This window comes from Centrocercus urophasianus, unplaced genomic scaffold, assembly GCF_019232065.1.
Source record: "Centrocercus urophasianus isolate 14NV4802_14NV808 unplaced genomic scaffold, USGS_Curo_1.0 seq_15, whole genome shotgun sequence".
Classification (NCBI taxonomy): Eukaryota; Metazoa; Chordata; class Aves; order Galliformes; family Phasianidae; genus Centrocercus; species Centrocercus urophasianus.
The window spans coordinates 36,147,780-36,173,338 of NW_024884697.1; the positions used below are offsets into that span (position 1 = coordinate 36,147,780).

Sequence of the window (25,559 nt, forward strand, 5' to 3'; positions counted from 1 at the left end):
ACATCTCCTGCTGCTGAAATGGTGCCCTGTGACATCTCATATTTGCTCTTTTAGCCTAGGTCACGGGCACCTAGCTAGGCAATCTGTACCTAATGGCAAATTAAAGGCTTAGAGTGCATTTGAAAACAAAACAACAAAACCACGTGGCAACAATTTCTGATGGTATTTCCTGTACAAGAAAAAACAACCACCCCCTTGAGATCTTTAAATCAAATGTGAAAACAAACTAGTGCTGTTTAATCATACAAACTGGGAAGCTACAGCCCTCACACATCTATCTGCAGGCTGTACAGCCCGTTCTGTAACTCACACAGATCTCAGCATCAGATATTTCATATTCAAGATCACCCACACGTTGTGGGCAAGCAGACAATCATGATGTGCCACGGAAAAGCCCTCACACACCAGGCCCACGGGCAGCAGTACTACAAGCATCAGGCAGGAAATGATGCCGTCCTGTTCACACAGGGGAACATCATCCAGCTGGACTCCGATGTACTTTCTAGAATTTAAGAAATCCAATCGTTCTGTCAAGCAGAAGTCTGCAGTTTTACTTTTTAAAAGTTTCATCATATATCCTTTACTTTCCTGGACCATGACTAAAACCACCTTTATGACAGAAGTAACCTCTAAAAATAAACTGAAAAGGAACATAAGCATAGGCATTTTGTCTCACTCCATTCAACTCTGACTTGCCTTGAGCTGAAGCTCAATTTCACATATGGAACATTTGTTTAGTCTGATGCTGCCCGACGCTGTGCTGCCAGCCAGCTAGCTGGGTCAAATCCATGAACAGTGAATGTAAAAATACATCCAGTCTGTGTTAGTGACTGATCTTAAATAGAAGGATTAAAATCAAAATAAAAGAGCAGAAGGACATTTCCATTTACAAGGCAGATAAAAAGCTTGTAACTGTCAGTCAAGAGTTTTCAGCACCCCAAATTTAGCAGAGCTATTTTAGGGGATTAAAGTTATTGCTCAAATTCTGATTTTATTTTTACCTCACTCATTTCCTTTTATATTACTCCCACACATGGAGCATGCTTAGGAACCTGTAATGGATAGTTATGACAGATGAAGCTTTGACATTTGAGCACTGTAACAAATGGCCCAATTCCATGCTGAGTAGATTAAATTAATACTATAGTATTCTGCTTTTTTTATGTCATTTTATATATGGCAAACAATTTCAATTTCTGTTGGAGACTTAATTTAGGGACACAAAACTTAACAGTAAGAAACTTCCTATATTCACAAATTCCACCTCATCAGTTGCAGACAATAGAGTCCACATTCCAAAATGTTCTGATTCCAGAACAAGCTATGCTAGTACGAAGCTGTAAGAAATAAAGAAGGGGTAAAATGAAATAGAAAGTGAAGTGCTGTGGAGATGTCAGCCATGGGAACAAATGAGCTTGACTAAGTAAATAGAATTTTCACCAAATGCTGGACAAGGCTGATGTAGAACAGAATGTGAGATCACTTGAAGAGTTACTGAGGCTGCCCAAGGCCATGGCAGCTCCAAACTTTCCATTTGATTTCTGAGAGGACCCACTGAAAACAAACTTGGCTATACTCTGTGTCTCCCGTCTTCCTGCTTTCTTATCTGGGTTGCTGAAAGTAGCTTTACAACACTACGGCTACTTTTTGACTTGATACATGTACATGGAAAGGCTTGACTGCCAGAAGGAATTCACCAGATAAACACTGGTACCACTTTTTTAGCTGTAAGTGCTGTACATGCGTGTTGTTCTTCCAACAAGATGCTACAAGCTCTGGTTTTAATTTGAAATTTAAAGTCCATATAAACTGGTATGGCTGCAGATAATGAACAGGTGCACTGAGTATTCAGTTAGGTAGTATATATACACCGTGAATGTAACAAACAGCATTTTACTATCATTTGTTCTTATTTGTTTTGTTAGCTGTCCCACCATTTCTGAAGCCATTTCCCTTGTAAACACACATTCTCATTTGCAGATGACCTGCTGACAGTGGCCAAATCCTGTTCCACACAGTCCCTCCTTTGGAAAGCTCAACTCATGTTATATACTAAATGTAACTTTTCATCTTCACATTTTGTTTCTGAAGTAAGAAAGAGTCCTGGCATGGGCAGTCTGCCTTCTTACTGAGACGCAGCCATACTCCAATATAAATTCAGGACTTACAGATTTATCAAGACTTAAAAAGCAAACCCTAAAACCTCAGTATTTGCAGTTCATGAGTGTGAATGTACAAACACAGTACCTGCCCAGGTGCTGCGCTATTAAAAACGTGCTCTGTACAGTAGATACAGGAATGTTTTTGTGAAGAACCTGAAGTTTTAAAATTATATATATTAAAAAAAAAAAAAAAAAAAAAAAAATTGGCTTATAAGCCACTGTAGTAATTCAGGACACAAACTGTCACACCTCCAGAACAAATCAAGGACATAAAATTGCAGAATTCTCAGAGACTTCAGCTTTGTACTTGCCAGTTCCTAACAGTCATGACCTTTGTATAAGAATGTGTTCATTTGACCTCAAATAAAAGTTCACATCCAAACACCCAACGCCATTAAAAAAAAAAAAAAAAAAGTTGGTAAGCCTCGCTACTTTAAAAGTTACTTTGTTACAAAAGTTGTAAGTTTAAATGTAACAAAGTCTGCTGCTTATTACACTACCAAAACAGCAATCAGGTCCAACCTACAGAGCCTGCCCTCTGAATTTTGATTTTATCTATTCTGTGGTGAAGATTCATCAGTACAGCATGTGACGTAATAAAAAACACAAGGCTGATGCTGTATGTCTGAAACAGAGGCACACACCAGGAGCAAGAGTGTACTGGCACTTACACGAGTCTTACTTCAACTGGGTAGATGGGAGGATGATTCTGAACCACGGACTCTGAGGCAAAAAAGTTCTGCAAGTTGTTGCTACAAGGCTCTTTCAGATAATATTGCATCATTTAAAGTCCAACTTAAAACATGGTCCCCAGTAAGAGTTTGATCATTCCAGTTCAGAAAGGCTCTTGTTCACACTTCCTATTTGAACAAGAAATTGATGATAAGCTGTAGCAGAACCAGGAGTAAAATGAAGATATAGTGCTTCAGCTGCAAAAACTGGTTGTCCACAGGTGGGGAATTAGAAGTGACTCGATTTCGTAGAGCCATTATGTCCCTGTAAGGCACAGAATAATATCTCGTAAATCACCATCCAGACAATCTGACATTCCAGTTTGTTGGGGCTCCCCACAGGATACAAACTTTGAGGAAAATTATGTACTATTGATAAGTAATTAACATGTAGAAGAAGGACAGTTAAACTAATTTTCCCAGTTCTTCAAAGACATCATGGCATTAAAAGGAGAAAGATCAGCCTCCAAAACAGCTGGGCAATCAGTATTCTTTGTCATTTTAAACCATTTTAGATTTAGTACTACCTCTTAATGTCTTCTTGTGTTTCCTTTATAGATTCAATGGCACTCTGCAGTTCACCAAGGTCTGCCCCTTTTTTCCTTATTCTTGTATTATGCTTCGTAAGTTGTGCTACAAAAATAGAAAAGATGGGTGTAATTCCCAGAAGGAAGTCCTCAATCCAAAACGGAGCAAAGCAGGAATGACAAGCTTGCAAAACCAAGGAGGAAGTTTTCTAAGTGAGTTTCTATTGAAAACTAAAGTTTCATTACAAAGTTACTGTAGCTCAGAAGGAAAGCAAGTTGAGATTTAGGAATATCTTAAAACTCTCCAGGTATAGTTCAATTTTTGCAGACAGTCTCAACAACAAAAATCTGTTTCCACATACTCAATAGAGACACCAGAACATGCGCCACATTGAAGTGCTATCTAAAACATGTCTTTGTAATGAAAACATTCTGAAATAATAATAGTATGTGTGACTAAAGAACTCTGCTTAAGTAAATTTCTTATGTTTGAATGTAAACATATCTTCTCCTACCTTCACTTCCAGAGGAATCCTGATTATCAGGCTCAGGGGATGAGAAACCACACTCCCCTTTTTTCTGGCTGGTTGGTTTTCGCTTGATTTTCGGAACACTAACCTACAATTGTAAAACATATAAATTACTTCCACAGAACCAGAACTGCAGCAAAGCAGCACATTCTGTCAGTAACAGCAAAAAGCATATCTCACAGACTTGCAAATCAAGACTTTTGACATAAAAGCAACCCAAGGCTTGTGCATCTTTCCATTAAGGGAGGACTGTGTTAAATTGCTGACCTCAAGTTGGCATTACTTCACATTCTTAGTCAATTAAGTCATCTCTACCGCTCAGGATGCATCACAGAAGTGAAAGACTATGGACTGGCTAATCTACATTTTCACAGGGTACCAATGGTATTCTTTAACCCTCCCCATGCTTTGAGGACCTTCATACATACAACACAATAAACGTGAGTCCCTGGAGCTTGCTGCACCTACTAACAAAACTAGAACATACCATTGGTGTCCGATGCCTAACTTTGGTTTGGATTGTGCCATCTTTTTCAAACTGAATCATATCATTCAAAGGGTCCCACGGCCTGGTACTAGACAAAATGAATACAAATGATTAATAACACAGAGATTATATTTTATTGCTCAGAAACTATTTCGTATGTAACGAAATAACAATCTTTCTCCCTGTGTAGAAGTCAAACACTGAAAAAATGATCCAAATGTCCACGTGTAGCCTGAAAAGCCACGAGATCCAGTTGCCTCAGAACTACTTTCATTCCAAAGTGGCTAATGGTAACCTGCAATAGTTTCAAGAGGCAGTAATGAGCAACATACAATTCGCTTGTGCAGATTTTTAGGAGTGCTTTTCCAAATACAAACTGACATAAAATGAAAAATAACAAGCAAAAGACAGCTCATTAGAGAAGACAAATTGCCAAAGGTAAAGACAGACATTCCCATGAAGCACAGGCTTTCCATGACAAAAAACTCAAGTCAGCTGCTTGAAGATCATTATCATGCACAGCTTTAATGAGTGCAGATTAAGCACTGGTTTTCTTTCATTTCTTCTTGTGTCTTTTTGAAAACATTTGCAGCTGTTTGGGTACTGTGAACATAGACCTGCATTCACATCTTAGATAACGTGGCTTGAGTTAAATGTTGTCTAAGGTAACTGGATAAGAACAAGGCATTCTTCTCCCAAAGGTCTCTCACAACTGCAATCCAGGTATCTAATTTAGATACCTTAACAAATGCTGCAGTTCACTGAATGCATTTTTCACAGTAAGCATAAAATATTCTGCTCTTCATGCAGACCACGTGGTGAGCTGGCCTCACATTCATAAAAAGAATCAATAATTCCTTCCAACGACAACAGACCCCACAGACTGCTTTCTAACATACAGTAACACTTCCGTGGCACACACTTGAATCATAAAACTTCACGGACACAGAAAATACACACAGTGCTTTCCAATCTGTGGAGGCACATAACCAGAAATAGGAAAACAAAACACAAAAAAGTGAATTTTCCAAAAAAAGGAAAACAAAACAAAACACAGAACAAGTCCATTGAAATAAGTGCTTGAAACATAGTTTCCTGCTGTAGTAATCCCTGCCTTTTCAAAATTACATACAGTCCCTGCTAAAAGGATAACCAGTTCAGCTACAAAGTTACACATTTTGGTTAAAACACGTGAATTGGAGTAATCAAGTAGCATTGCAAATTTCATGCTTCCATGCTTTCAGCTTTCGCTCTTAAAAGCACAGCAAGAGGCTCAGAGACACTTGCGAGCATCAACTGGCAGTTTTGTTACAAGCATTCCAGCACTCACTCAGCGTATCTGTAGTGCCATTCTCCCGTGACTGAATCCTGATCAAACAGCTTGCACGTCCACTCTTCACCCTTCAGTTTCCTCTCTTTGGCACTCTTTCTCTGAGCTTCCTCCAAAACGTATTTCTCTTGAGTAGCTTCTGTTTGGTCTTTATTATTTATTGCTTTAGTCACTTGTTGCCAAAGCCTGACAAACAAGCAATATCAAGAGTAACACCTGGTTATAAAAGTAATTGAAAACATTTCTCTAATTATAGGCTTAGTAGAGGTCGTAAGGCTTCTAAGTAGTGAGCCTGTATTTAACAGTGCTGCTTTCTTGCTGTACAGGTCAATATCAGCAAACACAGGAAGTAACAAAGCCATCAGCTACAGGCCAGCTAATGTCATAATTTGAAGAAGATAATGAGTTCTATTTTGTCAGAATAATTATTTGTGCTTCTAAAGAGCACTTACTTCTCTGACTCAAAGTCATCTTGCTCTTCAAACTTCACAGTGTATCTAGGTAATCTACGCTGCTTGATATCAGAAGTTGGGTTCCAGAACGTCTCCGAAACATCGGTCTTCTTGTCCCTAATAGTAACTTCACTGTCCTGTAACATAGATAATTTAGTGATCCTAACTGTAATAATCACACAGAGAACAAAAAATAATGCAAACTGAAGGAATAATTACTATTTTTGTAAATAAAAATATTTCAGATTAGCAGACAAGAATAATTACATATGCTAATTTCAAAATTCAATTTCTGCATTCTGCACTGGTTCTAACTCAGAATAGAGAGGGAGTGGGACCATCGCTGTCAAACAAGGGTGCCAGTGTCATCAGAACTGAAACAAATTTCAGTATTTCATCCTGGTGCCACAACAATTCCTCCAAGTATTAATATGTATACAAAGTATTCTCACCAGGAACTACTCAAGCATACTCAGCAGTAACAGTACCTTGACTCTAACGTCACCCTTGAGGACTGTTTAACTACAAAGGACACTTCACTGAAAGTGGCATTTACTCAACTCCTGTTTTTTTATGAGCCTTTTTTGTAACTACATGCTATTTTCCCCTCTTTTAACTCATAATTTACTCAATACTTACTACTTACCCAGTGGCCCTCCAAAATAGCCAGAACTTCTTTGCCAAGCTTAATTTTCCCTGATATTTGATTAACACTGTCATTGTTACCTAAAAATGGCTGCAAAATAAAAAGAAATGCTTTCATATTTGTTTTAATAACAAAAAATATTTGCATGTATGTTGAGTGTTATGAAATAAAATGCATTTACGAAATCCAATGTAAACAGCCCTGAATGCTTTCAATATTACAACTTCTGCCTAATAGTACCACAACTAAATTGTTCTCTCTATTTTCTCAAAAGCTTTGCTGATCAAAATTACTAGGATTGAAAGAAATCTGAAAAGGGCAAAAAATGTAAAAACATGGTGATATGCAAGTCATGTGAATGGCATCTAGAAGGAAATTGTCATTTGCTATTACTAATCTCACCACTTTGCCAAAGACTCTGTTAATAGAGATTAACTCCTGTGAAAACAAGAAAAATGACAGCAAGAAATTTTCTTCAGCCTTTTGATAGTCTACATGTATCCCATGCGTTGAAGAGGCAAAACTTCAATTGATACAGCCTCCTAACTTTCAACTTTCCCCTACAATCTTAGTTGAGTACAGTTTCTCTCCACATGCACTTTTCCCTAGTGACTGTTTAGCTTTAAATCAGTTTGTCTCAAAAACAGCAGGAACATTTTCAGAAGAGCCAGCCATTTATACATAATTGAGAAACCTTTGCTTAGCCTTTGCACCTGGTGAGTGTTTCTATAGCAAAGACAGCTGCAAAAAATAGTACACATAATTGCTCATAAGGCTGGACATTAAACTGATCTGAATGTTAGCTAAAACCCTTCTGTTACCTTTGTTTGATGTGCCAGGAACAACTTAATTTTCATGCAGGATGGAAGAGGGGAACCTGAGCTTGAGCTCTTCTTCAAGGGATCTCAAGAAGTTTAAAAAGACACTCAAAAGTTTTCAGAGAATGAAAAATCTCCATAGGATATATATACACTCAGCAAGATACAAAATACTTGAGTTGCTGATTAGATCACTAATCCCTGTTCTTGCACACCTTTCAGACACATACAGATGCTACTGCTGGAAATGAGACAGACTGTTGCTTCCTCCCGTCACCCCTCCAGCTAAGCTGTTTGTAAGGTTCACACAACTGGCAATATGCAAGCACTGCAATGGAAGCATCCTTACAAGCAGAGATAAGACAGAGCTGTAAGTTTTGGTCAAGACTTTTGGACCCAGAAGAAAAAATAAAAAAGGAATTATATTGTCCTATGTTTCTTTCCTTTTTTTTTTTTTCTCTAGCCACAGGTTGCTAGATTGTATCTATGGTATGATCTGATAATACAAACATTTTAATATTAGAATGCTCATTCTCATGTCCACTCATAGCATTTACTAACCTTCAGTTTGAATTCAATTGTTGCACTGTAGCCAGTTTTTTCACAGGTGATGTTGACCGTTCCCCCAAGCTCTAAGGTCATTGTGCCATAAAGAATTCCTGCAAGAAGGAAGTGCCAACATGAGAATTTGTAACTGGACAAGACAAAAACAACCTAAACTCTTTTGTCCCAATTCCTGGGGTAAACACATCTGTGCCAGAGAACAAAAAGAAAGCAACAGCTCTGCTTATTTTCTCTTTAGGTGACTTTCCCTAACCATGAGCGTGATGTTTCTGCCCAATAAGATAACCCAAACAGAAAGAAAAGCATCCAAATGAATTACTTAAGCAGGAAATATGATCTATCAATAGGAAAACAACTTTGCTCAGACAGATACAGTAGGCGCAGTAAAGAAAATCGCACAGCCAGTACAGGACATCACTGATCACCCCTCCAAAGATTTTTGGAAGCAAAAAGGTTGACAACTCATAGCATATTTCCCACAATCACAGTCTTTCCCCTGCAACCCAGCATTTGAAACACTGAGTGTATTTTACACACAATGGATGCCTGCAGAAATATGTTTTCCAGCATGCACATTCCCCTCTCTTCCCCCCCCTCTCCGCATATTCTTCCATCTTTCTTTCTCTGTATCAGTATCACTAGTCATTCTAGTTCTTCTTCCTGTCTGTTTTGTATGTATGTATACACCTAAGGTACTTACTGTTAAGCATTATTTCTGTCACCAAAGTCATATGAAAGGTAACATAAAATCCGACAATATTAAAAATAACCCCCCTCCAAAAAAAAAAAAAGAAGAGCCTACCAAACTCATGTTAAGTTACATAATTCTGCTAACTCATCTGTCATGCATCTGTATGAAAGTCTTACGCTTGCTGATTACAAGAGTTCTGAAATAGAATTTTGGCAGAAAATACGGAGGCAAAAATCCCAGCAATGCTGCAATGTATTCTGTACAACTATCAGCCCTTCAGAAAGGAACTACTGACTATTTTCCCTGTAGTGAAACTAAAGAAAAAAAGTCATGATTTACACCCAAACTACATGAGGTGTAGAGACTACACTATTATATTTCCAATAGGAAAATACTGGAGAAGCTCCAGAGTCCTCTCCAGAAAAGAAAGCAACTTAAACAATAAATTACTGTCATGTAATGACAGATAGCTATCTAAACACTTTTAATATTGATGAAAAAAAATCTTCTGCTGTGCCAAAGCCAGACGATTACTTAAATAATACTTCTTATCTTGGTAAAGTATATGGGAGCCTAGAAACACCAACGTTGCCTGTGTTCACAAAAATTTACGCAGATGACAAGATTAAATTCAACAACAGTATATTTAGAATAATGAACTCTACCTTTACAGTGAGCATATGGCATAGTCATTACATAATCTTCTCCTCTATTTAGGAACGTCAGCCGTCCTTCTCCATCTAGTATGGCAGATAATGAATTCCCTGGAATTCAAACACAGAGAAGCACATTTCACACCCTGCAAGACAACAGTCAGCATTTCCTAATAACCAAGAAACAGAATTAAAATTATCATATTTGGCATTGAAATCTATCTTGCCTAGTGAAGCCACTATAATCACAGCATCTCCAAACAAAAATTAAAGTGTACTGTAAAAGAGAAATTAAAATGCTAAGACCAGCAAGAAAAATTTTGTCAGGCAATTATAATACAATGATCCAAACCCAACCATTCTTCTAAAAGCCCTTTTTCATCATCAAAACACCTGCACTGATTTTACACTCCTCAATAAAAGCACAGCCAAAAAAAAACCCCAACCCTCTTAGCTCCCAAAACATTACTTACCATAGAATTTTGATTTGGCCAGAATGCTACCACTAAGGCAAAAACCGTCCTTGCGGTTGCTAACATAGAAGGCAGATATTGGGGGATGATGGGACACCTATTGAAAAAACATGCAACACAGTATAAACCTTGATCTAATAAAGACAATGCAAAATTCATGTTACACAGAATAGAATACAATTAATATATGAGATCATAGGATCATAGAATAACCCATGTTAGAAGGAACCCACAGAGATCTAGTCCAGCCCCTGGCTCGACAAAGGACCACCCAAAATTCAAACTGTATGTCTGGCAGCCTTGTCCAAACTCAACCTTAATCTTCAGAGATAAAGATCAAGCAAGCATTTTCAGTGAATTACTAGAGTTGAGAAAACTAGTGTCTGACTTTCACTGGAGGAAGATGGAACAAAAACACTGAAACATCTTTGTCTTTCTAAGAATATATTGAGGAGAGTTTTTAGGATACTACACATACATACAAATACATTTTCTAGTGCTGCCATATTGCTTACCTAGCACACACAAAAAAACCTAACACATTTGTTTTTCTTAAAAATATTCATGCTGCTTATGGCAGCTACCTGTTCTGCAATGTAAAAAGTCTTGCTGTTCGTCCTCGGATGGATCCACATGCAGCGGAAAGTCTCGCCAAGTATAGGATTGTACGGCTTTTTTAGTCCCTGAACAGAAACAAAACAGACAGTAACCATACAGAGCATGTAAAGAACTCACAGAATATTTCTAACAGTCAGTCGCTGAAAGATAGAGAAAGGAAAAAAAAAAGCAAGCATAACGCATATGCTAGAGCACATTGCCTCAATCTCATCATTTGAATATCAGGCTCAAGAAGCAGTAAATAGTGTCATCTTTAAATACTATTTCCCATCAAGCTGCTTATAAAGAATACTGAGTTTAACGCTAAATGAAGTAGGGGAAATCTTACTCCTCCAAATACATAACGCTATCACTGAAGAACAGTAAACAAGATATTGCTCAACTTTGTGTAAAAATGTTTCATTACATTTCTACTTCAAGGGGAAAAAGCAGTTGTGCACAATCTGCTTTAAGCATGGCTGGGGACCAGAAAGATCTATGATAAATTTATCTAAATAATGAAAACTTCACCTTCTTCAGAAAAAAATGCCTAACAATATAATGAAACAAAAACTCCAGCACATTCCTGAGCTCTCAAACTAGACACAACTTCCAAAACAAAGACAAAATAATGAGTAAAAGGACACCTTTGGCTTTTTGTAGAATCCAGACAAATACCACTTTACTACTTTTTTCATGCGGTTGTAAGCATTCTCTTCAAGAGCAGCTCTGTGAAACAAACAGAAAGCACAGACTGAATGTCAGCATTGCTTCGATTATGAGACGCTACCAATTGCTGTTATACATCTTCTATCTAGAAGCTCACTTAAACAGAGGTTTTGTGATTCTCAGTAGTAAAACTTTCAGCCTGAAATTAAGCTTTCAGAATCCTCTGAACATGGAAATCAAACAAAATAAAAATCAGAAATGCTTACTCCAAAATTGAGTCTGGACTTTGAAACACTAAATCCTGCTAAACACCCCCCTCCAATTCCTTTTATTTAGGAAAGAGAATGCTCCAGAGAATTGGCATACTCATGCACAGCTGAATAATATCTCTATGTACAGGTTTTAATTCATTAGCTTTCTTTGAGCAGGTAAATAAATTCTAAATCAAAACAGTATTTAATAATTTCTTTAAAAAGGTTAATTCTTGCTATTCCACCATTATAAATATGCATCCAAAAGAAGAAAAAGGAAAAAACAAACTAATTTTGTTAAATCTCGAGAAGTCTTTTAACCATTTCCTAAAATCCACAACAGAAATGTTTGCAACACAATTGCTATTAAAGTATTAAGAGGGGACAGACATTGAGACGTACCAGCCGAGCTCTTAGGCTGATAATTTTCAGAAAGCAAGAATATTTGACAACTGATAGATTGTCAGACAAACATTCAGACTACGTATTCTATGATGCTGTTCAAGTGAACCAGACCAGACAACAAAGATTTCAGTATCTTACTGGTTTCTTATTTTAGCTTAAAAGGAAGCTAAAGGGAAAGAAAACCAGTGATAGGATTGACTCACTCGGATAGGAAGTCTGCATGGTAGTAGTAATCAGAGAGCTTGTCAAGGAAAGAACGAGGTTCCAAGATAAACGTAGGCAGTACAACCTTGGATAAGTCCATTCCTGGACGGACTTGCTTCAGAAGTGTCCAGATCAAACTTTTGTTTTCTTCAGACACTACTTCTGTCTGAGCAGCCTCCCCTGCCTAAGATAAATAAGAAACTGCTTACAGAAAGGATAAAGAACATAGACGTTGAACTGTTTCAATGCATTCTGACGATGCCATAACAATATAAAATGTACACATGAAATGGAACACTCCGAGGAAGAGATAGAAAATTTCTCTAAATACACTTACAGTACACATTTAATATATGATACATATGATTACATATTTACTATTCAGCATTAAAAACTGCATTTCTTTTTATCAACCCTAAAACAGAAAAAAACCCCAATGTGCTCCTTTTGGTCAAAGAAAAGTGGAGATATTCTTTCTTACAGTTCCTGAAATGAAAAACAAGGTCTATAGGAAAAGCATCCCTCTTCCCAAAACTATTCTAAAATGCATTGTTGCTAACTTGAACCCCTCAACTTTTCTTGAGCCGTTGTTTATTCTAGAGCTGATCCTGGAAAGCAACAAAGCACAAAGTTTCTATGTCCAGTAGGTATATAAAAATGGAGCAAACAACAACAACAAACCTCACACTTAGCACTTGAGAAAAAGAGGAGAGTCACAACTATTCTATTTCTCTCCATTTCCATTAAAAAGATTTTTGGTATTATTATAGCAAGTAATACATACATATTCCTCTCACATTTGGCTGTGTAGGGGTGAAAGAAAACCCACAGAAACAGAGCAGTAACTCTGGGCATCATAATAGAATGCAAGCTGAACACTGAAAACATAGCAAGTCTTTCACAGAATTCTGCAAAGCCCAGCACTACTTAACTTCTCTCTTGCAGTAGAAAAATAGGTGTCAGTTTGTATAAAAATCAACTTGAAAATTTTTACTTAAAGAAAAAGACCAAAACAATTTAATAAAAAAAACAGAGTTAGTAACGAGAAGAAAGGCAGACATGGCCAACTTCTGCTGCAGGTGGTCCTTCTAAAGTAAGCACCTTCTCTCTGAGAAATACGCCAAATAATCTTTAACAAAGAGGTCATTCTTTTTAAATAAACGAATCTCTCAGAAGCACAGAAGTGTAGCAGAGCAGAACACGGATGGATACAATTTTTTTTTCCTCAGGATTACTGACCACATGAAAGTCAATCCTGTAAAGCAGCTGTCAAATGTAGCACATCCTCTAAAATATCAGCTTTACATGCAGCAAAGTGACCTGCCTACTACATGAAAAGTACTTTTACCTCTCCAAGTTCTTCATGACTTTGTTCTAAGTAAGTTGTTTCTTTGATATCAATTGGCTCTGGATCAACATAAGAGTCATCTTGTCGCTCTGATGTGTCACTATCACTTTCTTCACTTTTCCCCAATCCATCATTATCAGACTCATCATGTTCATGATCATTTTCCTTATCAGATTTATCAGAGTACATATCTTGGTCTTTAAAGTGATGCCTTTCGATTTCACTGTCATTTAATCTACAAAAGATAAAAGCTAAATGAATCTTCAGCTTCACCCCACGATTTCATGTTTCCAAACCAAAATCCCACAATAATCCTTTGAATTAGGTGCCAGTATGAACCCCAGTCTAGCAGCAAAGTTGAACTGGCTTCAGTGGAAATATACAGGATGCGGTGTTGTCACTGAACTGTAAAATGCACCAAATTTACTTTGCATTTATGTTTTTTATATTCTCTGGCTATGGCCAGTGAGGTGAGGAAGAGACTACATATAGCGGATGAAGAACGATAAAGTGAATTCCATAACTGAAGTGATACTTCACACAAAGCAGTAATTTGTAGGTATAGAACACTATTTCCTTTCCCACATTAAGGCAGTGTAAATAAATACTGATTTTAAACTCCTTATTAACTCCCCAGCATGCTTCCTTCTCAAGGTTACACAGCTGTACACATTCCCAGAAGGACCAAGGCATCCTCTGCTGCAACATCACTGAGAAATGTAAAAAGCTAGCTCTCAGCTGGAGTTAAAATTGCTTTCATGTTTTCTCCCTCTCCTGCCAACCCCTTTAAAACTATGTCTATAGTTTAGATAAACACACTGAATACTCTTACAATACACCACATCCAAAGATCTACTTAATTAAACTATTACTCTTAATTAGACTTAACGATTGTAGCTAATTGCTGTGACTGTAATCTCGGTCAGGTGATGATATTAAATTATGACTACAGATCTCCAGTTGAACTGTACACTGCAGTTTCACTGTTTCCTTAGGATTGTGGAAGGAGCAAAACTGTACCTGGACAAAATATTGGCTGGTCATCAGGATAGTGCCCTGAATTTGGACTGGAGGCAATAAGGCAATAGTCTGCTTTTTCTCAGTGTTTCAGGCTATCTAAAGTCAGCAAGAAAAGCATTTCTTCCTGCACAGGCCTGTACTTTTATCTCCACTACAGCGGTATAAAAGCGCCACCCACCCAGAACAGATGTGGGCAGCTGTATTCATATGTGTGAAGGATTATTCAAAGACATGTATGTCAGTCTATCAGTATACTCAACTGGTGGAAGATAAGAGAGAAAAACGGTGCAAAGCCCAAGCTTCAGACCAAATTATTTCAAACAAATGACTAAATCTCTTATATCTTTCTAATGCACTCTGATGCCATAACTGGAAGTGTTGGAAAGCACATTCATTCACAGAATCACAGAATGGCCAGGGTTGGAAGGGACCTCAAGGATCATGAAGCTCCAACCCCCCTGCCACATGCAGGGCCACCAATCTCCACATTTAATACTAGACATTCACCATGCTTGTTTAATGATATATTTTCAGGAAAGACCATGCTCACAAAAATTTGGATGAGAGCATTTACTGAAATGGCTCAAGGGCCCTCTAATACTTGACACAGGTGATTTCAATTTTTGTACTATTTAATTTCATAGGCTGATGGAAGCATTACTGATTAACTTGATGATTCAAACCTGAGGCAAATGACAACCATTTAAATAGTTTTGGTGTTATTTATACTTTGACCAAAGAAAAGCAACTTATATTCACACCTGCCTACTTTCATAACATGAACTAAACTTTTTTCAGGTGAAACAAACAAGAGAGACCAACTTCACAATACAAAAAAAAAAAAAAATTAAACTGTAACAGTTTAACTGAGTGCTTTAACTTACTGGTGTAATACTCAGCTTTGAGTTCCTTGGGCCGAGCTGCCCTCTGTATCTTCTTTGCTCAAAAAATAAAGTATACATGTTTTTCATTTTATCCATGTATAAAAACACAGTGCAATTAAGTCTTATAGAGAGAATCTGGAAGCGAGTAGAACTGCAAAGAGAGATCCTCTCTTCAAAGAACTCCAATAACTTTGGAGAAGTTATTACTATATGGTTCTGCCAGAAAAGCAATCAGGTTTAGTAATTAATTTACTCACGGTAAGTTGTCTCCACTATTTAAGTTGTTAGCACGAAGCAGGCCATAGAGAGAGACATGAGCACTGTCACTTGAAGAATTCAAGTCATGTTCTTTACCCTCTCTAATCATTGTACGTTTAAGTAGACTTGAACATTTCAAAGCCAGCTCCAAAGCATCCATCCAACACCTGCCTGAAGACAAATTTAATATTAGAGATGCTGTTGGGTAGGGGACCAAGGTGAATGATTCATTTAGAGCACATTCTAGCATTTCTTCCTTAATGGCTCCATCAAGGCTCTACTTACTGAACTCCTCTAAAGGTGCTTGCAGACATATTCCACTTTTGAAGACTATGTAATTGCATCACTTGGCAGAATTTGTTCATGTTATACAATATGGAAATTACAATATAAAAGTCAATTCAATATTGGACATTCCAATACAGATTTTCTAAAATTATGTGCTCTTTTCACTCCTCACTTATTTATTTTCCTGTATTTAATTCATTTTCAAATCTAATAGTTTTTCATAAGCAATAAAAAAAAAGCACTTAAAATAAACCAATGAAGATAGTACAAATTTACATCTAAGGGTGATTAAACAATACAAAAATGTGACTTTTATTTCTCTTCTATACACTGTATTTAAAAGTAACTGTATCATTATCTGAAGGAAAATAAGAGTCTTAACTTTAAGGACTTCAAGGGTATGTTTAATTAATCTGTAGAAGGAAAGCAGCTACTAAGAAGTCTAAACAGCAGTCTTAAATTTTGTTTTTGTTTTCTAACCTTCCAAGATGGTTGCATCAATATTAATCCCTATCTCCTCTAAGTGATAGCATTAAAAACGTGTATTTTGAAGGAATTTCTACTACAAGAGCTCTGTAAAACTGCTGAATTTTATAATACACAAACACTTTCATTAGAAAGAGTCTACAGTAGCATTTAAGAAAGGAACTAGTTGTAAGGAGCTCAATGACAATTTCTTCAATTCAATATTCTCCTTGAATAGACATGAAAAATTGCTAGTTCCAACACAACAATGTACCAAGTTAAGGAAGAGCCTTTACAAGCATGAACTGCAATCACAGGGCTGTAATAGTCAGTAAGACAACTTAAGCAATGTCTTTCTAACGACTGATTGCTGTCTTGGTGAAAAAATACTGAAGTGCCTATTTACCATCTGATTCTGAAGCGGCTCGGATGATCAGGTAACTGCTGGGTAGTGGCTGAGTTATAGAACCAACTGCTTCACCTTTTGGACCCTTGAAATACACAAAAGAAGCATCATATATTTTAATTCCGTTTTAGAGTTTACCATTCACGTAACAAGCAGACACACTGCTGGCTATTTACTGTCACTCAGCAACATCTAATGAAGATATGAATGGAAAGATGGACAGCCCTCTTTTACTGGATTTCTTCTTCAAAGTCATCATTTTAAGTATAGCTCCCAATTCAACCCTCTTTCTTTTAAAGAGAACAGTCTTTGGGATTCAAATAATTTTTGGTGCTTTTATTTTGTCTTCGTTTGAGGGATTTTTGTTTGTTTGTTTGCTTTTGGTAAATCAGACTTGGTGTAGTAGCTTAGAAATGCTCTGCTGATGCCACTTAAAGCAAAAAGACAAAAGCATCAAAATGAATGCTACAAGGGGAGTCACCCTCACTTTTTAAGGGCCTGCAGATGGGCATAGAGAGATCAGAAGAGATGAGTTATTTCTCTTCAACTCTGCGTTTCAGATAAACAGGTAAGTATGAAACAAAAAATATTGGGGGGGAAGGGGTATTTTAAGAGGGTTGATTTACAACAAAAGCTGTCTATCAGAAGACTCCACATCTGTAAACAACTAACCCTTCCCCTCTGGTCCTCATCCTCTCTTGATGTGAGTAGATTCCTCTCAATTCCTAAGAAGCAGCTATGGTTCAGAAATCCTCAAAAGACAGAAGAGCAAGCTAAACCACTGGAGAGAGCAGGAGGCTCTCTTCAGTGATCCACTTTATGCCTCTTTTACGCAAGAACATGTTCGTTATCTCAACTGCATCCTACACTCCAGAACTGCATGGCATCTGCTGTCTTCAGAAGACATGAGTCGATCAATATCTACACAAAATTGAGCTAACTGTTCCCACTTGAACACTACGTCTTGCAATAGGAACCCACTCTTCCTGTCTCCCACCTCCTCCCTTCAACCTCTCTATCACCCAACAGTCAGTCAATCCCCTTAAAAAATTTTGTGTCTAACTGTATTTAGATGCCTACCTGTAGACTTGGTGCTTAAAAAAAAAAATTAAAATGATAAGGATGATAGCTAAGTCCATAAAAGACATTCAGATGCTTAAGTCCTTCTACAAAGAGAATCAGCAGGACACCAAGAATTGAGTTCAACCAAAAGAAACATACAGGACATTAAATGCCAAAGTTTAACTTTCATTATGAAGTTTTTTTTCACATTTGGAATTTAAAGCAAATCCAAAGCTTTGCTTTGGAATAAAATACTAAGCAATCATTTAAATGTCTCTTCAAAAACATTTACCCATGGGAACATTAAAGTAAGTGATGAGCAAAGAGGGCTGTATTAAACACACTTGAAGCTTGTTGAAAGCTGGGTTAAGCCTGCCTAATTCATGAGTAATCACAGTTTGGCCTTGACTGATTTCCCCATAGAAGCCTAATGAAAACCAGTATAAGGCTTGGAAGAGGGAATTTGAAAGCCAGCAGAATTTTTGAGCAAAAGCAAATAATAGCAGATATTTTAGAAGCAAGCGTATGAAACAGCCAGAACATTTCTGAGGGTGAGAGGCAGGTAACAAGGAGTCTTAGTGGTGCTTAGATACCCGTACACATGAGCTGGTGCTGGTACACAATGTTCAGAAACTTCTGAATGCATACAGAGTAGAAGCCACTTGGGTGTTAAAATTAAGATTCTATGTTACAGCCTCCTCCAGTGACTGGAGAGGTTCTTCTATGCAAGGTGTTTGGTGAGGTGACACGTGAGGATTGGAGCTAACAAGACCCGTGGGAGACATTATGCAGAGCACTCCTGGTTTTGAGGGTGGGTCACTAAGGGTCTGGAACATTGGGGGATGCAAGGGAGAGTTCACTGCACCCCTGGGGAGAGAAGGGCTGGGAGAGATCACTGGGCACTGCATAAGGGGGATGGTACTGTGCTGTGGCTCCATGGGCACATGTGTACCGAGCCAAGTGCCTCCACTATCCCAAGTCCTCAAAATTGCCAGATTACAGGATACAAAGGGCAGCACTCCTCCCTTGAGAGCTTTAAGGTTATGCTGTGGGCATACAGGATGCATCACTTTGTACCAGATGTAATAAAGAAATGATGGTTTGCATTTTAGTATGTATGAGAAAGCTATACTCCCATGGGCAGCTGCACAATGTACTGACTAACACAGAGTTAATCATTTGATTGAACATTTAAGTAGGTTGATTTATTTTGAAATATTTGCATGTGGATTTTTAATTGGCTATTGTTTCAAAAGCACTTGACGTTTTCATTGTTATCAGCCATTGTGACTTCAAAATCAATTTTCAGAGTATGAGTGTCCAAAACAGATGTTAGTTAGTTTCCACTTGTTAGATTACTGCATTTAAACTGATTGCACAACTACTGGAACATGAGGTAATGGGCAAATTAAAAATTCCACTAGATTAAAAAACTTTGAAGTTTACTTTCAACAGAATATTCATGCCAACTAAACTCAAGTGCCACAAATATTCATAGAAAACAACAAAATCAGGCAGTCACACTAAAATCTAAATCTGTTCATGAGAAGTCATTTGTGCTAACTTCTCCAGTTAACATTTTAAAAAACTGAGATGGCATTAGGATTGGGCACCTGAGGAAGAAAGAAGAAGGTTCAGTGCATCAAGTACCTTAAAGTGCAGAAGGAACATCACAGACCACAACAATAGGCCTAAGGAAGCACAGTAAGTGACTGACTGCAAACTACTGTCGATAAGAATTTACAAGCTGCCAGAAGGACACACTACAGAAGGTGTGCTTAAGCAAGAAAATGTCCTGCAGTACTTATCTCTGTGTAAGTATTTCTTGCAATGTCATCTTCCTACACTGATGGCAAACACAACTCATTTTGTCTTAGACTTCAACCTTGTTCTGAATTATCTACCCTGCAATTCAGTCAATTGCCATTTATGTTCATGAAAATTTACCTTGCAGTAATAAATTTATTACTAGAAAGTTATAATTGACTAGGAACACAAGGCAGAAAACAGTTTCAAACTTCAAGGCCTCTCATCTAATTAAGTCCAGTAATTTTAATTGCAAATAGCCATACCAAAATGAACAAACGCCACTCCAGCTCTCAGCACATTTAAAATGGACAATATCAACTTGTTCAGGTTCAAAATATGACCTACCTTAAAAAAGTAAAAATCTGGAGGGGCATGTCCTCTAAATTCTAAATATCTAGTTAAAAAAACAAACAAATCCATTTCTCATTGCCAAACAATAAGGAAATATAAGATTGATTTGTGATCTTCTGCAGACAGGCCACCACTTTGCAATGTACACATACAAGTTCGTAATTCAATCACATTAACACCCAACTCTGTTGTTTCTGAAAAAGAACATGATGTTTGTGTTCTGCTAATGGGAGATCACAATTAATTAGGGAAAAGTCCTCCTAATACTGAAATAAATATCAATACTGAAATAAAATCATTCAAAAGGCACGACAAATGATTTGATCTAAGTTTGGTAGATTCAGATAATACCGATAATGAAGTTCTTCAGCAAGATCAGCACAAATATCAAGGATCATACTAGCTGACTTACTTCCCACTCTGAGATAAGGAAGAAACAAAAAACATTGCAGCATATTCTCCAGATGTGACAGCACCACAGTGATATTAACGTCTCATACAATACAATCTCACAATTAGTACTTGTATTGAGATGTTGCAGAGAACACAATTAATTAATGACAAGGATTCTGACACTATCACAATTTCATCTAAAGTAATTCAGGAGGTAAACATGATCACTTGTGCTGTGCTTCCACGCCTGCTCTCCATGTGTAAACACAGAACAAGGACTACAGCAGTTAATTTAGTAAACAATGAGCAATAGTGAACATTAAAACAAAAATTACAAAAGTCTGAAATAAGCCTTTGCTCTGCAGAACACACCATGATTATTAACACCAACAATATTGTGCCGCATTTGACAAAGCAAGTAGTCATCAGAACTGAAGAGAAACATTTATCTTTGTAAAATTTCAGCCAAATCCAAAGAGTACAATTAGCAATACATGCTATTATTGTATAAGGAAGCTAGTTGAATTTCTAATATCACAAGCAAATTGAACCAGGCTGACATTACATGAATATAGAGCTGGAAGCCAAGAAATTTTCATAATGCATCTGAATACTTTCATCTTTTTCAATCAATTTCCTCCTTAATTTCCTAGATTAGACTGATGTAGAATACAACATTATATACTCATTCCTTCCACTTACATAACTACCATGATGGCATTATCCTCTTTGTGGCACACTTCTGCACATTGTAAGTTATTTTAGTATATACAGCAGAAAAAAAGCAAATATTTTTTTGCAGCGAAGAAAACTACGTGCTCAAATTTTACATTCAGAATAAACAAATCATTGAAAGTTATAACAGACTGTTTAACTTTCTGTTACAGCTGTCTTAACTCATAGTTGGCTAACACTGGTCATCTTTAAGAACCACACGTGCTACCACTAACCTTTATGGCCCATATGGACTGCTCCAAAGGGTGAAAAAGTTTGAAACAAAAGCCATCTTTTTTAGAAGGTCTCTCAATGAGTTCACAAGCATTCAGGAGCACTGTTCCCACCCACTGGCCATTCTTGGGTGTTTTGTAAACAAGCAACACTCCTGGTTTCAGTACACACCACAGTTTGGTCCAGCTTTTCAAGGTACCCCGAATCTAGAAGACAAACAGTTACAGTTACATTCCAGTGAACTCAGTACAAAAACCATCTCCTTCAACAAAACAGAAATCAAAATTAGAAATGTTTATTAGTGTTTTTTTTTTTTTGTTCCAATAAAACAAAAAGTCTATTCAAGTTCATCCATGTTTATCAAATATAGTAAAAAGGCATAATTTAAGTGTTCATCCTTTTACTCTGTCTTGACAAGTACTTATTTTACAGAAGAATATACACACATCAAGATCTGTGAAATGTGGATAGTCATCTGAAACTGACTTCATGAGTTGTTTTATTTGAAACACATGTTATCTCTAGTATGTAGGGAGGATAATCTTTGGAAACACAGTTCTTCTGAAAACAGGACAGACATCTGATAAGAAAAATAGGATATATTCACAAAATAAATTATTTAAATTAGATCTAAATTTCTAAGATAAAACCTCTCACAAGGAGCTGTCAATTTCAACCCACATGTGCTGTATAAGACCCCTTCACGTCCCTGGATTCTGCACATCTGATTAAACTACTTGCGTCATTTAATCAACTCTGGATTTAGGTTCTTTTGTCCGTAGGACTAAATGCCAAAACAACTTGTAAGCAACGTTTCAACCTGTTTACATTGATTTTGCAAAACACTGAGAAACTTCTCCTAGATAAGCTATTGTTTGGAGCTAAATATGAAAGCAGGATTTCCACGTAGTATGTTACACGTTCAAGGCATTATGACGCTGACTGCCATCTTTACTAAATTCATTTCTTACTTTCCCTACAAGTATTAGTGGACTGTTAGTCCTTAGGAGAGGAAAGGAAAATTGCCAGAAAGAAACACAAATAAATATATACCTAATATGACCAAACTACTTTCACAGTTAGTAACAAACGTAACAGAGCTTCAATTCAAAGTGCAAAATAAAAAGGACAAGATCGGAATAATAAAGCCAGCTCATGTGAAGCTAACAAGCTGCACATACAAGACACACGTGACTATGGTGAGTGCAGTAAGTGGGAGCAAGGTTACTCCATTATTCCCCTAGGAAGCGAGCACAAAGTCACAATTAGTATCTGCTGTTTGTAGAAAAACATTAACAGCAACTTCAGTTGCTGAGCCTTTTCTATTCTGGTCAAAAATCAGTGGGCAGCTGCTGTATCTTCAACTTAGATTTCACATTTAGATTCTGACCTTCAGCCAGTCAGCCATAACAATAACTGATGGGTCTGTGATTGTGCTGAGCAATTCTTTTGTAGCTCTCTTCTTTTCTTCTCTGTAATTTTTCTTTTGAACCTGTAAATAATAATAAAAAATATTTATAATGCCACAGGCAAAAGCAAGCAATCACAGCACAAAAAGCCACCTACTAGTACAAACTGAGGTAAAAACTGCTAAATTGAATTTGCAAGAAAGATGGAGATAAGCAGTTTTAAAACAGTATTTGAACCCAAAGTCTAAACAACCATTCCATACTGTTTCAAAAGCTGCTACCAACATAAAAACTTCATACTCTTCTACAATTTGTTTTTGATACTGAGAACTGTGAAACTCCTCTTAGAATCATGGAGTGAGATGGGATGGAATGAACCGAAACAAACAAAAATACTCTTCCTTTACAAACCTATGGTACAAAAGCAAATTTAGGGATAGATTCAGATTTTTATTGGCACTTTATGTGATCAATTTTCATTCATCTCTCACTTTCCCTCACAGCAAAAATTCAACGTAATACATATTTATCTTTTACAGGCAAATAATGTTCTGTTTCCCCTGACATGGCATTTAACAGAGGAAGTTTAGTCTTGTTACAACAGAGAGGTAAAAAATCAGTGAGTAACACTGGTAAAGCATGCAAACCATAGCTTTGTTATTTCACTTTGTCTTTTCATCACACGTGTATGTCCTGAGGTCCTTGCAAAGTTGAATTATCCTATAAGCTTCTCAGCTATCCTATAATCTTATCTATTCTCAAAGACTACATTATGAAAGCCCATACTTCGTAACAGTACAGTAAGGCTTGAAAACCCAAGAGAACCAGCAACATTAATTCTCACACAACATGGATATTCCACAGAAGTCTCCTCACTGATTAGCATTTCTCTTCTCATCAGAAGAATGTGATAAAACTTTGTGCATGTTTATAGTCCATGAGAAGGTTTTAGACAGTAATTCACCTTGAGAGATTCCTTTTTGGTAAGTTTGCTTGAAGATAATGAGATGTCTTTCTCAGAGCCATTGAAAAGCTTGGATTCAGACTGAAATTAACAAAACATAGAATAAACACATGATAATAGATATGAGGCCATATTACTATTTCAGTGTTTGAAGTGTACAGCTGTGTTTCCAAACTCCCCATTCCTTTTTTCTGCTGTTTATCCCAATTAGTAAAACAAGGCTTGTAACAGTAACATTCATCACCCACAGAGTCTTTTCTTCATAAAGTTTTTGTGGGCAACAAATCTGAGATTCCTCCAAAAGTTGAAGTAAATATAGTAAATATTTAGGCCATGTATCCTGTTGCTTCACATGTCACAGTCTTGACTAGGTATGCATTACTTTGGCAGAGAAAGAAGGTTTCAGGAGAATCCTGCTATTTAAACTCAGGAGTCATTCCTGTATTTGACATGTGAATCTCAACGTCTTCCTAACTTCACAGTTCCTCCAAACAGATTGCTATAGAGGCACTTACCCCATGACCCATGAAGGAAAACAGAGCCTCTTCAACCTAGAATTCAATGCTCTGCAAGTTACCAGAGTACTACTGACCACTGCTGGCACTTGCTCTTCTGCTTCCTCCCTAATGCCACGCTCTCGTTACTCTGCAAATAATCTCAGAGAAGCTCACCATGGCAATAGGCAGAAGGCAACTCAGGTTTGTTTATAAAACCCAAGTCCTCATTCAAGGCAGGACAATATGCTGCCTCAGCACCACGTGACTTCTATCACTCCCCCCCACCTCCTGTGAGGTTCAAAGTTTACTTCTTGGCATCTATTGCCTACTAATTGTAGGGGAACTAGAGCCACCAAAGATTCACCCTGGGTTACAGAGCTGTTTTTGTAACACAAGAAGAGTACACTGAGTTATCACACACCATTTCTATTCCAACTCAAGAGAACACTGTATGGGCACCCCACTGTACAAAAATATCAGATAAATTACATAGTTGTATTTCTTTGTGCAAGGAAATATAAACTGGATTGTCAAAAACACACGTGCAACAACTGGCAAAAAGTAATTTTAAATCAAAATTATTTCAGCAGTAAGTAAATGTTCCTTAACTTCCATGTACATCTTGCAAGAAGGAAGGTTATCTCTTCATTTTATATTAAAGCTATGTCCTTAACACTGAAAATATAAGATAAGCATGCATCTTGAAATTTAATTCCAGTCTAGAAGTTAAAGATGGTACTTTAAACATAATTACAAGAGAAAGGAAAAATGCTTATCACTGTCACATAAGAGCTAATGAAGTCATTATGCAAGGTATAATGGGGTAACGCAAGTGAAACATTCATAAATATTCCAGTTGCTCACTAGCAGAAAGCTAATGCAATCTAAAGTCCACACATATAAAGCCCAAACCAGTAAATATCCCAGGTTACAAAGACTCATTTTCTCAGTTATAAAGTTCACTAACATGACACTGAGTGAAAGTCCGTATTTGCCTATCCAACAGATTATGGACAGACCAGTGAAGGGGATACTTTTAATGATCTTCTCATTTGCACGTGGGGGGATAGGATCAAAATTTACAAGAAGAAGCCTCTTTAGTTAGAAACAAAGAGTGCTACTTCACCTGCATAGCTGGGACAGCCAGTAAGCATCTTCTACTAGCCTGAAGCTTATTGGTGGGGTATAAAGGAACTATTGGTCTTAACAAGCTCCATTGCAAAAATAAAGATAAAGAACTACATATATTAAGAGAAGTAGGAGTATC

General features: G+C 37.1%; 1 protein-coding gene across 5 annotated transcripts in view; it reads right to left on the bottom strand.

Moving 5' to 3' along the window:
* Positions 1-6: 6 nt before the first annotated feature.
* The window catches only part of OSBPL8 (oxysterol binding protein like 8), a 79,926-nt gene continuing 54,373 nt past the window's right edge, over positions 7-25,559 (bottom strand). For all 5 annotated transcript variants that reach the window (XM_042815883.1, XM_042815881.1, XM_042815884.1 and 2 more), the window contains 19 exons: positions 23,796-23,876; positions 22,813-22,914; positions 21,425-21,628; positions 16,860-16,944; positions 15,700-15,871; positions 13,539-13,773; positions 12,190-12,374; positions 11,309-11,390; positions 10,649-10,747; positions 10,065-10,161; positions 9,604-9,702; positions 8,245-8,342; positions 6,866-6,955; positions 6,220-6,356; positions 5,768-5,953; positions 4,438-4,525; positions 3,936-4,038; positions 3,421-3,526; positions 7-3,158 (listed from right to left, as the gene is read on the bottom strand). In XM_042815883.1, the coding sequence (XP_042671817.1) occupies positions 3,023-3,158; positions 3,421-3,526; positions 3,936-4,038; positions 4,438-4,525; positions 5,768-5,953; positions 6,220-6,356; positions 6,866-6,955; positions 8,245-8,342; positions 9,604-9,702; positions 10,065-10,161; positions 10,649-10,747; positions 11,309-11,390; positions 12,190-12,374; positions 13,539-13,773; positions 15,700-15,871; positions 16,860-16,944; positions 21,425-21,628; positions 22,813-22,914; positions 23,796-23,876 (2,385 nt within the window). In that variant the 3' untranslated portion in view covers positions 7-3,022. The remainder of the gene's footprint in view (positions 3,159-3,420; positions 3,527-3,935; positions 4,039-4,437; positions 4,526-5,767; positions 5,954-6,219; positions 6,357-6,865; positions 6,956-8,244; positions 8,343-9,603; positions 9,703-10,064; positions 10,162-10,648; positions 10,748-11,308; positions 11,391-12,189; positions 12,375-13,538; positions 13,774-15,699; positions 15,872-16,859; positions 16,945-21,424; positions 21,629-22,812; positions 22,915-23,795; positions 23,877-25,559) is intronic.